The sequence below is a fragment of the Sebastes umbrosus genome, chromosome 10 (genome assembly GCF_015220745.1).
Source record: "Sebastes umbrosus isolate fSebUmb1 chromosome 10, fSebUmb1.pri, whole genome shotgun sequence".
In the NCBI taxonomy this organism is placed as follows: domain Eukaryota; kingdom Metazoa; phylum Chordata; class Actinopteri; order Perciformes; family Sebastidae; genus Sebastes; species Sebastes umbrosus.
The window spans coordinates 786,993-799,030 of record NC_051278.1 but is presented as its reverse complement, the minus strand read 5'-3'; the positions used below and the strand labels follow the sequence as shown (position 1 = coordinate 799,030).

Genomic DNA, 12,038 nt, shown 5'->3' with positions numbered 1-12,038 from the left:
TGCCTTTTCTTCTTGTTTTCCATTTGATCCCCTGCAGTGTCAGTTGAGTAATATGGGCCTGTATTCACCTGAATGTGCTTCATCTCTCTCTCCAGGAGTCTCCGTCAGGGCGGAGGAAGGCCTTGGCCACCAGCAGTATAAACATGAAACAGTACGCCAGTCCGATGCCCACGCAGACGGACGTCAAACTCAAGTTCAAGCCGCTGTCCAAGAAGGTGGTGTCGGCCACGCTGCAGTTCTCCCTCTCCTGCATCTTCCTCCGTGAGGGAAAGGCCACGTAAGTCTTCTCATGGAACGCCTTTTCCTTCGCCAATTCTGATTCTTCCACTAGACCTAGAAGGGTGGACACATCACTGACAGAGCCTCTAGATCAGGGGAACAGTGGCTGTCAGTGATTCGGCTGTTTGTACACCATAATGAACATAAGTACAGAGTCCTCCCCCGTTGCTCTTACTGTACCAGTCTTTGCTACGGTCCAGGCGGTGGATTGTGCGGCCTGCTAGCAGCAGTCCCTGACAGACTTGTTGGCTGCCATCTGCAGCTCCAATTCATCCATTGTGTGAACGATGGATCTGGCGTTAGAGAGAAAGGTGCTTGGTAGCGGAGGTTTGTGTGGATGCTTCTTTAGCCTAGTCAGCAGCCCCGTTTGTGCTTCCTCTCTCGGCGCTGCCTACTCCGCTTCTCAGAGCCGATAACAATCCGCGTAGACCCCAGTGATCTGGAGATGTCCGCCGGTATGTTGCGCGTCCTTTGAAAGTCGCTTGTAACGGCGGTACTGTGCTGTAATCCCACTTTGATTAAGTCTCGACAACTACACACATACTTTGCCTCACAAAACTCGACAAGCAAATCCAGCATGCACACAAATAAGCACCAAACTAGGAAGTGAAGAGCTGCTGCACTGAAGAGCACCGCTAACTTGAAACTACCAGCAACTGCAACGTACACTGGAGCACGGTTCTACGATCTGAGCTGGAAAGGCAGATCGTAGAGACATTTTAATCGTTAACAATCTAATATCGTCATATCGCACACCCCTAGCGTCAACCGCGATTAACAGCATGATTACGATTATATACTGACACCCCCCCCCAGATGCAAGGTACAATACCGGTACCCACGCTGTAACTCTCTCAAAGGGCTTCTAGTAACTTCACCAGACTGACAGAAGCTTCTCATGTCTGGTTAGCTCAGACGTTGCTCCCTCACTCCTCTGTGGCACTTTTTAAATCTGTTAGGGTTGAGGGTATTGTTCCCGTTTTAAAGAAGCAGCTCTTTCAGCTCTTTTTCATGTCACTTCTAAGTGACGTTTTATAAATGCTAATATTGAGCGTACAAGTTTTGATTGCAAGTCTTTTAGAAATGAACCAGACGTGCTGTCCTCCGCTCTGTGAGGAATCCCATCAAGCTAATCTGTCTGGGTGTTTGTATTACTCTACTGAATGTATACCCTTATAATACAAATGTATAAGGATACACACACACACATAATGTATGTACACACATCTCACACATCCATCTGTATTCTTTGATTGCACAAAGTTTAATTTACATCCACACTCGTCTCATTCATTCTCACATCTTTGATATCACCAACTTTCATTTGAGGACTCCGACTCTCCATCGCCGTGTTTGTTATTCATTCTAATTTGATAGCAGCAACTTTCATTTAAAGACAGGCGCCGACACACACACACACACACACACACTGAGCGAGAGCAGAGCAACAAGGCCTTTGTTGTGGCGCGGGCGGCGGGTCGATGGCGCGTAACCCTTGTTAACCCTTCGGGGAATGATGTCGACCACACACAAACAAACTCAATCACACCAGTTCAAATGAGCCTCTGGGCCCGGGAAACACCAAACACACAGAACAGAGAGGAGAATACATTGATTATGATGGAGGGACTGAGGGGGGAGGACACAAGGAGACGACATTAAACACTGAAGGAATACTGTAGAAGTTGATGCGTCTGTGAATGAAGTGTTGGTTAGGGAGAATAAGAGACAACGGATGGGTGGATGGGAAAGAGTGAGAACGGAGAGGTGGAGAGACAGAAGTAGAGGTGGAGACAGAAAGAGAAGGATGGTGAAGGATGATGATGCTGATGTTCCTGATGTGATCTAGCTATAGGGAGCTAGGTTGAATTATGTCTGTTCCTTCTTCTAGCTGATGCATTTTTATTTATTCATCCCTCCATTTATGCATTATATTTTCTCTCTTTTCATCACTAGGAACGGGGCAAAAAATCGATACAGCATAGTATCGCGATATTTCGCGTAGCAATATTAATATCAAGTATCGAGCTTTTATTATGTAAACTATTAACCTCTTAACAAACGGCCGCTATTCTGTCTTTCAGAGGTTGTAGCGGCTCAGTGTTAAAGCTAGCATGAAGATACTGGTATCATAGTAAACTAGACAACTTAAGGAATCCATCGGTACCAACCATGCCGTACTAGCTTGTCATGAAGGAGGCTAAACAACGCTCCAAACTAGTGCTACATTTTGTTGAGGAAAAACTGACATGTCCATTTTCAAAAGGGTCCCTTGACCTCTGACCTCCAGATGTGTGAAAACTCTGAGATGAACCGAGTGAAAACTGTATCTTATTAGATAAAACAGATGTTGACAAACGGCATAATTTGCATTTGAAAAAATTTAATAAATTGCAATATATCTTATTTAGGGCTGTCAAAGATAATATAATAATAACACGTTAACGCAAAACCGCTTTAACGCCACTAAATTCTTTAATGCAATCGATCTTTCGGAGGTTGTAGCGGCTCAGTTTTAAAGCTAGAGTGAAGATCCTGGTATCATAGTAAACTATAAAACCTGATGAATCCATCAGTACCAACCAGGTCAGACCAGTTGGTCATGAAGGAGGTTAAATAACGCTCCAAACTGTCATGTCCATGTTCAAAGGGGTCCCTTGACCTCTGACCTCCAGATCAGTGAATGTAAATGGGTTCTATGGGTACCCACGAGTCTCCCCTTTACAGACATGCACACTTTATGATAATCACATGCAGTTTGGGGCAAGTCATAGTCAAGTCAGCACACTGACACACTGACAGCTGTTGTTGCCTGTTGGGCTGCAGTTTGCCATGTTATGATTGGAGCATATTGTTTTATGCTAAATGCAGTACCTGTGAGGGTTTCTGGATCAATATCTGTCATTGATTTGTGTTGTTCATTGATTTACAATAATAAATATATACATACATTTACATAAAGCAGCATATTTGTCCACTCCCATGTTGATAAGAGGATTAAATACTTGACAAATCTTCCTTTAAGGTTCATTTAGAACAGATAAAACATGTGTGATTAATCTGCATTAATCATGGACAATCATGAGATCAATCTCAATTAAATATTTGAATTGATTGACAGCTCTAACCTTATTGCAATACTCAGCATATTGCAAAATGTTTAAAAGAGATCGTATCGTGATAATATGGTGTCATGGTGCCTCTGGTGATTCCCACCTCTAGTCATCACCATAGACATGTCTGTGTTTTGAAACCATTAGATGTGTATTATACTGTATGTATAACGTGAACACACGTTTCTGTCTGTGTCGGGTGTGTATTTATGGTCCAGCGATGAGGACATGCAGAGCCTGGCCAGCCTGATGAGCATGAAGCAGGCGGACATCGGCAACCTGGACGACTTTGAGGAGGAGAACGAGGAGGACGAGGAGAACAGGGTTAACCAGGAGGAGAAGGCTGCCAAGATCACAGGTGAGAACTGACACAGAGCCCCTTTTATATATATATATATATATGGTTTTATATGAGCTGAAATACAATCAGCTGGAATCATCCAACAGACATGAGCACAGTATTATGTTTACTACCGGTTTCCAGTGATCACTCTTTTCCTCTGCTGTCGGTCAAAGCTCCGTTAATGGTAAGTCGTTCTTCTATGCCAGCTATTGTGGCAGGTAGCAAATCAACATGACATGTAAAATGCTCTAAATGTCAATCTTATCTTCCTAAACTGATAACGTGGTGGATAAAACCTCCAGTATAACGATAAGGACCAAGGCTTCAGTATAACCTGGACCAAGGCTTCAGCGGGGCATCAACTCTGCTTCCTTCTTGATTTCTTTTGTTTTCTGCGTCTGTGAGTGTGCATGCTTGCATACATCAGATTATAAATTCATGAGTTTCATTGACAGTGTTTTGTCTTATTGCTTAAGCTCCCCCCCCCTTCCCTCCATTACTCCGTGTTCCTTGCTTTCCTCCTGTGTTGGTGGACTCGTCGACCATATGGCTTCCATACATCCAGTCCATGTTGAGGATTCATTGTGCGATCTTATGTCTGGGCCCCGGTGCTTCCTGCTTCCTGCTTTGCTTAATCCAACTTTTTCTTCATGCTAAGCTTCATGCTTTCCCTCCTTTCTTTTCCCTTCCCTGCTCTTTGTCTCATTTATATGTATATGCATTGAGCGCCTACAGCGATGCTTCACTAGCGTGCTTCTCTGAATCAAAGGCCTGAATCAAGCTGCCAAAACTCCCCACTATCACACACCCCCCCCTGGATGCTGTTACCTTCCCAACAAGCAGGCAACACTAACACCAGACTAACCAACCGCAAACACGTTCTCTTTTTATCTCTTACTTACAGTATGTACATAATGAAGAGAGAATATATTACACCTAAACAGGATGTATTCTACATCTTCATGAATATATATGTTGTGGGTGTATTGGTTGTGAATTTGTGTGTGTGAGTGTTAGATGTGCTACCTACCAAGGGAACCAGCTATGAAAGCTTATTGAATAACCTTTACCTGTTAGTGTGTACGCACTATCGAGTCAGTACAGTGTTTCAAAGACAGCAGGTTACGGTGAGGAAACTTGACAACACCTGTGTTACTGATTACACCAGACATTTTACAAGAAGAGATGGAGCTGAATATATGTAGAGCGCTTCATTTGATCTTTAAGTGGATGGCGGCGTGTCTGGTCTCTCTGGCCGAGCTTACGTTGCGAAGCCGCAGGTTTCCAGCTGATGCCGCTACTGCGAGCACACCAGCTGAGCAGACACTTTCATTTTCAGTTTATATTAGCATCTATCGTCCGACTATATATTGATAACACACTTAGTAGGCTTATTTTACAGTAAGAGGAGTTTTAATGTGATGAACGCAGGGTCTGAAATTAGCACCCGCCAAATGCGGGTAAATTGTTGGCAGTGGCGGGTGAAATCATCAGGACATCTGCCACTTTTGCAGGCAGGGAAAACGGCAGTGATGGAAACAGAGAACCGGTTCCTAGTTGTCTAAGTTCTTGGCATCTCATGCCTCCGTGTCTATCGATTCCTCTTATTGATGCTTTCAGACAGTTACGCTGCACAATGATGCAGACGCACGCCGTATCATGTTTCAGTTTGTTTTGGACCGGAGCCATGGAGGAGAGAAAAGAAGTGCTCAACAGCATGACGCTACTAAACCTGAGGGGAAGCGCCCTATTTGTCCCTGATAAAGAGACACTGAGAACAACAAACCTGTGTTTGAATCAGCAGGAGGAGAGTTAGTAACGTTAGCTGTTAGCAGCTGTTAGCAGCTCAGTCCTGACTGGATAAATAACAGAGCTACTCACGTTAACAGAGGTGCCATTGAGTTATTATTATGAGGCGTTCAAAGTCTGCTCAGGAAAAATAACTATTGGGTGAAGTTTAATTACAACGTTATCATGATGCGTTCAAATGTAATCTCGTAAAATTACGTTTTTGTTGAGAAATTTGAATAAATCCAGTTGTTAGGAGATGTTTTCACATTAATATAAAATAGATATTAGAGAGTATTATGACCTGTTTAACTTCATAACAACTTACCAAGATTTTATTTTAATCAAAAGCAAATATTTAAATAATCATTTGAATTGTGTGTTTTTATGCAAATAACCTCTATAGAGGACAATAACAAAGTACAGTACCCTCTCTCCACAGTGTGTTTCAAACACTGTAATTTACCGCGTATATAACGTTTTCTGTGTTAAATATATCGAACATTGAATGACATCAGATCTAAAATGTTATTCCTTCATTTAGCGCAGAGATTTCAAAAGTGGCAGATAACATTTCTGAGTGACAGACAACAAAAAATACTTGTCTGGAAAAAGTTAATTTCAGCCTCTGGATGAACGAGTACGCTCATACGTGAAAAAGAAGTAAATAGGTTTTATTTTAATTTTAAAAAAGCACGGTGGGGGCGGCGGGCCTGTTATGTAATCGGTGTATCCCCGAACATCGTGTAACAAGGACTACCGTGGGAAGCCTAGCGTGCAGTTTGAGATACAGCATTTACATTCGTATCAATGTACACAAGTATCAGTTTATGTATTTGGAGATATACTGTTGATCAAGTTCTTCTTTCCAAGCTACTTAGCATAACATAAATCACACTCTGAAATAGATTTACTCTTTTTAACTCTGTACATTGATGTGTGTGTGTGTGTGTGTGTGTGTGTGTGTGTGTGTGTGTGTGAGCGAGCGTGTGTGTGAGCGTGTGTGTGTGTGTGTGTGGGTGTGTTTGTGTGTGTGTGTGTGTATATTTCTTGATGGGATGTGCTATTTTGTTCACTGCTATTCTTCCTTCCTCCCTTCCTGTATGGCCCTGTCGTTTACAGAGATAGTAAACCAGTTGAATGCCCTCAGCTGCTTAGATGATGATGATGATGATGATGATGATGATGGTGTCCTTAAGCGAGCACGCAGAGCAACCGCTAAGCCTGCCGCGTCCTCCCAAGGTCTTTTTTCACCTTTCTTTCCCCTTCCTCTCCTCCTGACTCCTCTGTCCTCGTTGTGTCTCCTCTACACCGTGTCACCGTCCATTTCCACCATTTCTGTCCGTAGATTTATTTCTCTTACTCCGTTCTTTTCCAGCTTTCCTCTCTTTTAGTTTCTCTCTCTCTCTTTGACTCTAACGTCCCATCCCCCCCCCACCCGATCCTCCTCCACATTGGTATTGTGATCGTGATGTGGTTACGTGGTCTTCCGGTTGATCTCGGTCCATGTGGTGATGTGCTGTTCCGGGTGTTGTTGTGAACACATCAGTTGGTTTTCATCCTTTTGGTTCCTTATGCTTTGTGTTTTTGACAGTGTTGTCCTCCCTGTTCTTTTACTGCACTTGGTAGTGAACCAGAGTAAACAAACTGTTCTTACACTAAAACACATCTTCTCAGGAAGACAGAAACTGTTTTGATTTGTTTTGTAATTGGAATGAAGTGTATTCGTTTTCAAATGAAGTGTGTGTTGGATCTGTGGTATTCTCTCGGGGCCTCGACATGGTGAGACGTTTCACAGCGACAAAGTAATCCGTTGCTAAGTTAGATGTAGTCAGGTTGAGTTAGTGCAGAGGTCAGAGGTCAGCAGCCTGCGTCTCTTCAGCTCCTCTCCAGTGGCTCCCTGTGGATTTATAAAAAAATCTGTTTTATCCAATAAGATCCAGTTTTCACTCTGTTCATCTCAGAGTTTACATTCACACATCTGGAGGTCAGAGGTCAAGGGACCGCTTTGAAAATGGCCATGCCAGGTTCTCCTCACCAAAATGTAGTGTAACTTTGGAACGTTATTTAGCGTTTAGCGTCTTCCTGACAAACTAACATGACATGGTTGGTACCAATCAATCAACCTGCCGATTCTCTTTCTTTCTAAACACCATAATTGACAGCATACGCAACATTTTTGTAACTTTCCTTACATGGAAAATTGAAAATCAAATGATATGTTGCTTGGACGGTGAACAGTCAAAGTCAGATGTAAATACACACACATGCACATGCACACTTTCCATGGCCTAAAATTGGTCATGAATGTTGTCAGTAAGAGGCAAAGGAAAAGTGCTGCGCCTCTTATCAGCTCCCACTTCACACAGACACCCTCCATATAGACCGAGGGACACACTCACGTACACGCAGCACTTTCTCAGACTCTCACATCGCTCTCAGCAGCACTTCTTGGCATCTACCTCACACACATTTACGCTCTTTTCAAACTGACCACCACCCTGGCAGCGTGCGATTCAGCCACAGCGAGGATGATGAAGATAAAGCGGTTAATTCTCCGCCTCTCCAGCTGGGATCTCCGTAGTAACTCTCCCACCGCCTTCGCCGTCTCCCCGGTAACCCTCCATACCACGCAAATTTTTCCCAGAATGCCACTGCTGTACATGCATTGAAGGAGCACAGAGAAGTTTAGGCAGCGCGAGGGAGTACGTCCAGGAGACTGAATGGTTCACTCCAAAGTGCAGATATCGGTGAATGTTTGTGTTCATTTCATTTTGTGTTGTTGTGTAGCTGTTGTTGTTGACTCTGCCGTCTGTTGTTCGTGTTTATGACTTTATGTTTGACTCCGTGGCAACAGAGCTCATCAACAAGCTGAACTTCCTGGAAGACGAGGACCAGGAGGCGTCTCTCGCCATGGGCTCGAATCCCTTCGACGACCCCGATGACGACCTTCATCCTAACCACCTCAACCCGTTTGGTGACCCTGAAGAGGACGGTATGTTTCAACTAGTTTTAGGCGTATTCTGACGTCATGTTGCCACAGCACACGTGTTTATTTTGGGGAGTGTCAGCAGAGTGACAGGTGATACCAGTTGAAGGTTTTGGACGTGCACATACCTTGAATGTGTGTAGTCAACTATAGCGGGAAGGCTTCAGCGACTTCAGTCAGACAGCTAAACCAATATTTTTGTCTGACCACCTGAGCAGCCAGGTGTATTAGTATGGATTATTTGTTTTTGAGTGGCATGCTCCCGCACACACAGAGCTCCCACTTTGATGCTTGTTTGCTTGTTTAATCTGAACCGTGTTGTCTGTATGAGGCTGGGATATATTCTTACACATCTCTTGTGTGGCATCCTAATCTTGTTAAACCAGTATTGAAACTTAATTTAGGATTTCATTAGTTTTGGGGGATAGTACGGTGGCTATTTTCTGATTTAGTAGCAGCTGTGTGTAGGTATGCATGTGTGCCGGTCCCTGTGGATCTGAGCACACAAAAAGCATGTTTTAATTCTTAAAGAGGACCTATTATGCTAATTGTCAGGTGCATACTTGTATTTTGGGTTTCTACTAGAACATCTTTATTTGCTCCGCTTTAACTAGCTTTGACTTAGGGCGTGCCAAACTAGCCGCTAGGCTGGGATTATGCAAATGTGTTACTTGGTGACATCACCACATTAAGGAAGAAAAGGCGGGACTTCAAGCAAGGTGTTTCAGGCAAGTTCAGGAGGATCTAAACCAAGTCCAGTTGCTGCTGATTTAACCCTTACTCGTATTCAGCAGCAGTGTTTCTGTGGGGAGAGAAACTCTCTCTGGTCTGGACTTTGGGCTTTGTAACTTTGCAGACCTTTTACATGCACAAAAAAATATATGACACATAAAAGGAAAAGGAAAAAAAGCATAATAGGTCCTCTTTAAATTGAGCAAAGTCGTACTCATCTTTTTTGGTCAGATGACAACTATGATGGAAGTATAATCTTAAAACTCAGGCTCCAACAAATAGTGAACTCATGAAAACCAAATGTGGTTTACTGCAAAATGCAAGAGATGAGACGTAAGAGATGAATGTAGACATCTGATACTACTGACATCATCTTAATAAAACAATCCAGAGGGTGTGAGAAACAATGTGAGAAAGCAGATTTCGCTAGTTACCAGGACTACTGTCACATTTAGTGAGACTCCCCTCTGCTGCCAAGCTCTCTAACCCAGCAGGGCGACAAGCTACCAAAGCTCTTGTTAAATAAAGAAGCTACTGTTGAGTAATGTAACTTAGTTTAATTGTTTGTGTCTTGTATAGTGTGTGTCGTTAACGCTCTCTCTCCTCTCTGGTCCCAACAGAACCCCGTCTCCAGCCGCTGTTCAGGCAGCGGGTCGATGACGATGATTCCTTCTACGACCACGAATCCTCCAATCCGTTCGATGAGCCGGGTGAACCGGAGACAGAAACACCACACCCTGGAAACCCCTTCGATGAGCCCGAGGACCAGGACCAGGACCAGGACCAGGACCAGGACCAGGACCTGGACCAGGACCAGGACATGGACCTCCAGCCAGACCCAGAACCCCCCAAGCCCAGGCAGAGGAAAGGAGTCCGGCCAGTCGACATGAGCAAGTACCTGTACGCCGACACTGCTCGCAACGAGGACGAGGAGCTCGACGAGTAAGATCTTATCTCTTCATCATCAGCTGACACGGGAAAGGGTTAAATATGTGAACCCTGACAACACATGACCTGATAAAGACGAGTGTACACCGTGCATGTTTTTAGCTGCAGCAATTAGTCGTCAAATCGCTTTCGATAATTTATTCATAGTTAAAACAATTTTTCATGCAAACATGTCAGAAAATGTTTTCAGCCTCTCAAATATGTGCATCTCCTGCTTTTCTCTGTTTTATATCACATTGAAGTGAATATCTTAAAGTGACTAAACAAGACATTTAAAGACATCATCTTGGACTTTGACCAAACCGTGTCAGAGTAGAGAAGCCTACAGTGTGTTGAGCAGACTAGCCTCCTGACATGGTTCCTGTGTCTGTGAGTATCCCGTACTAGAATCAGTCTGGAAGGATCCAGCTTGGTTACTGTTGGCAGGCCATGCCATGCTAGACCCCCCCCCCCCCATCAGGGCAGAGCGACGAGGCAGCTCTTTCAACGGGAACAAGGGCCCTGTTGTTTCACTGCATTCTTTAGACTTGTCTCCCTCCTCTGTCGTTCCTTCTCTCCCTCCCTCCCTCCCTACTTCATACTCTCCCTCCTCGCCATCCTCCTTCACTTCCTCCCCAGACTCTGCTCATTTCTATTTCACCTTCCTCCTCGTTCATCTGTCTCCTCTTCACAAAACAGAATCAATCAATCAATGACGGCAGAACTGGTAGTGACACTGAGCTTTGAGAAATAATAGAAACAGATTGTTGTTCCTCATTTTGCAGAGGTTTGGCTTTTATAGTAAAAGAAACCAGGATGTTAAAGAATGGACATCTGTTACCACCTCAGCAAGTTCTCATGATCACATTAGGGCTGTTGCAGTGGAGCAATTCCCCCTGCGGTGATGATGATTGGTTCAACAGCACGATAAGCGTTATTTTTTTGCAAATTGCTTAATTTATCCTGATTTTAGTGCTATATAAATAAGCTTTATTGTTGGGCAATGATTGGGTATGTTGTTGCTTTTTAAATGACAAAGATGACAGTTTTAAAAACGAATTAAATACTTATTTATTGTTAAATGCAGAACACAGCTCAGCTGAGACGCGTTGGTTGTGTCTGGTTGATACGGAATATCCGTAGAAGTAAAAATGTCGGCACAAGGTAGAATACTTCTCTGGATGAAGGGAAAGCTGGAGCATGTAGGAGAGAGGACGGATCTGCCGGTCTATGTGGATTAATTTCTCCTCCGTTACTGTACATGTAGGATGTGACGGCTGGTCTTTGTGGACGGTTTGGTGATGAGCACAGCATTTTACCCAAAGTTGAAGATTTGTTAACTCTTGACGACCAAAAAAAAACCCGCCAAACATGCAGTACTCAGCTAAGCCTGCACGACATGAGGAAAATCTGCAATGTGCGATTTCATTGTTCAATATTACAATGACGATATGGCTTGTGATAAATAAACAAATATTGAAGTGCGCATATTAGCTATACATATATTTCAAATATAACTTGTGATAAATGTTGTTTCTAGAGCAGCAACAGTAAGGTTTACAGAGGTAATGTAATGTAATGTTTCCAACAGGAAAGTCTCCACTCAGAGCTTCGTCAGGCTGCTGCCGTTGGTAGCATGGTGTAAATACGCAACGCTCCCACTGCAAAGAATTTAAAAAAGAAATAAACGTGAACATAGCGGCTGTGGCGGTCGCTTGCAATCCTCTGCAGGCGGCTTGTCAATAGCGCGGTATTGCGACAGCCCTACATAACATCTAATCAGTGATGAAGAGCTGTAACTAAACGTGGTTCTGTGGGGATCCCTCCTCTGCAGACGAGTGGCCGTGTCTAAAGTCTAAATGTAAAC

The 12,038-nt window shown here is 43.7% G+C and overlaps 1 protein-coding gene across 11 annotated transcripts in view; it reads left to right on the top strand.

Moving 5' to 3' along the window:
- ehbp1 (EH domain binding protein 1) overlaps positions 1–12,038 on the top strand; it is a 214,095-nt gene that overhangs the window by 65,405 nt on the left and 136,652 nt on the right. For 9 of the 11 annotated variants that reach the window (XM_037783088.1, XM_037783087.1, XM_037783085.1 and 6 more), the window contains 5 exons: positions 96–277; positions 3,611–3,750; positions 6,646–6,765; positions 8,381–8,518; positions 9,865–10,186. In XM_037783088.1, coding sequence (XP_037639016.1) covers positions 96–277; positions 3,611–3,750; positions 6,646–6,765; positions 8,381–8,518; positions 9,865–10,186 — 902 coding nt within the window. The remainder of the gene's footprint in view (positions 1–95; positions 278–3,610; positions 3,751–6,645; positions 6,766–8,380; positions 8,519–9,864; positions 10,187–12,038) is intronic. The other 2 variants (XM_037783094.1, XM_037783086.1) reach the window with 1 other exon arrangement.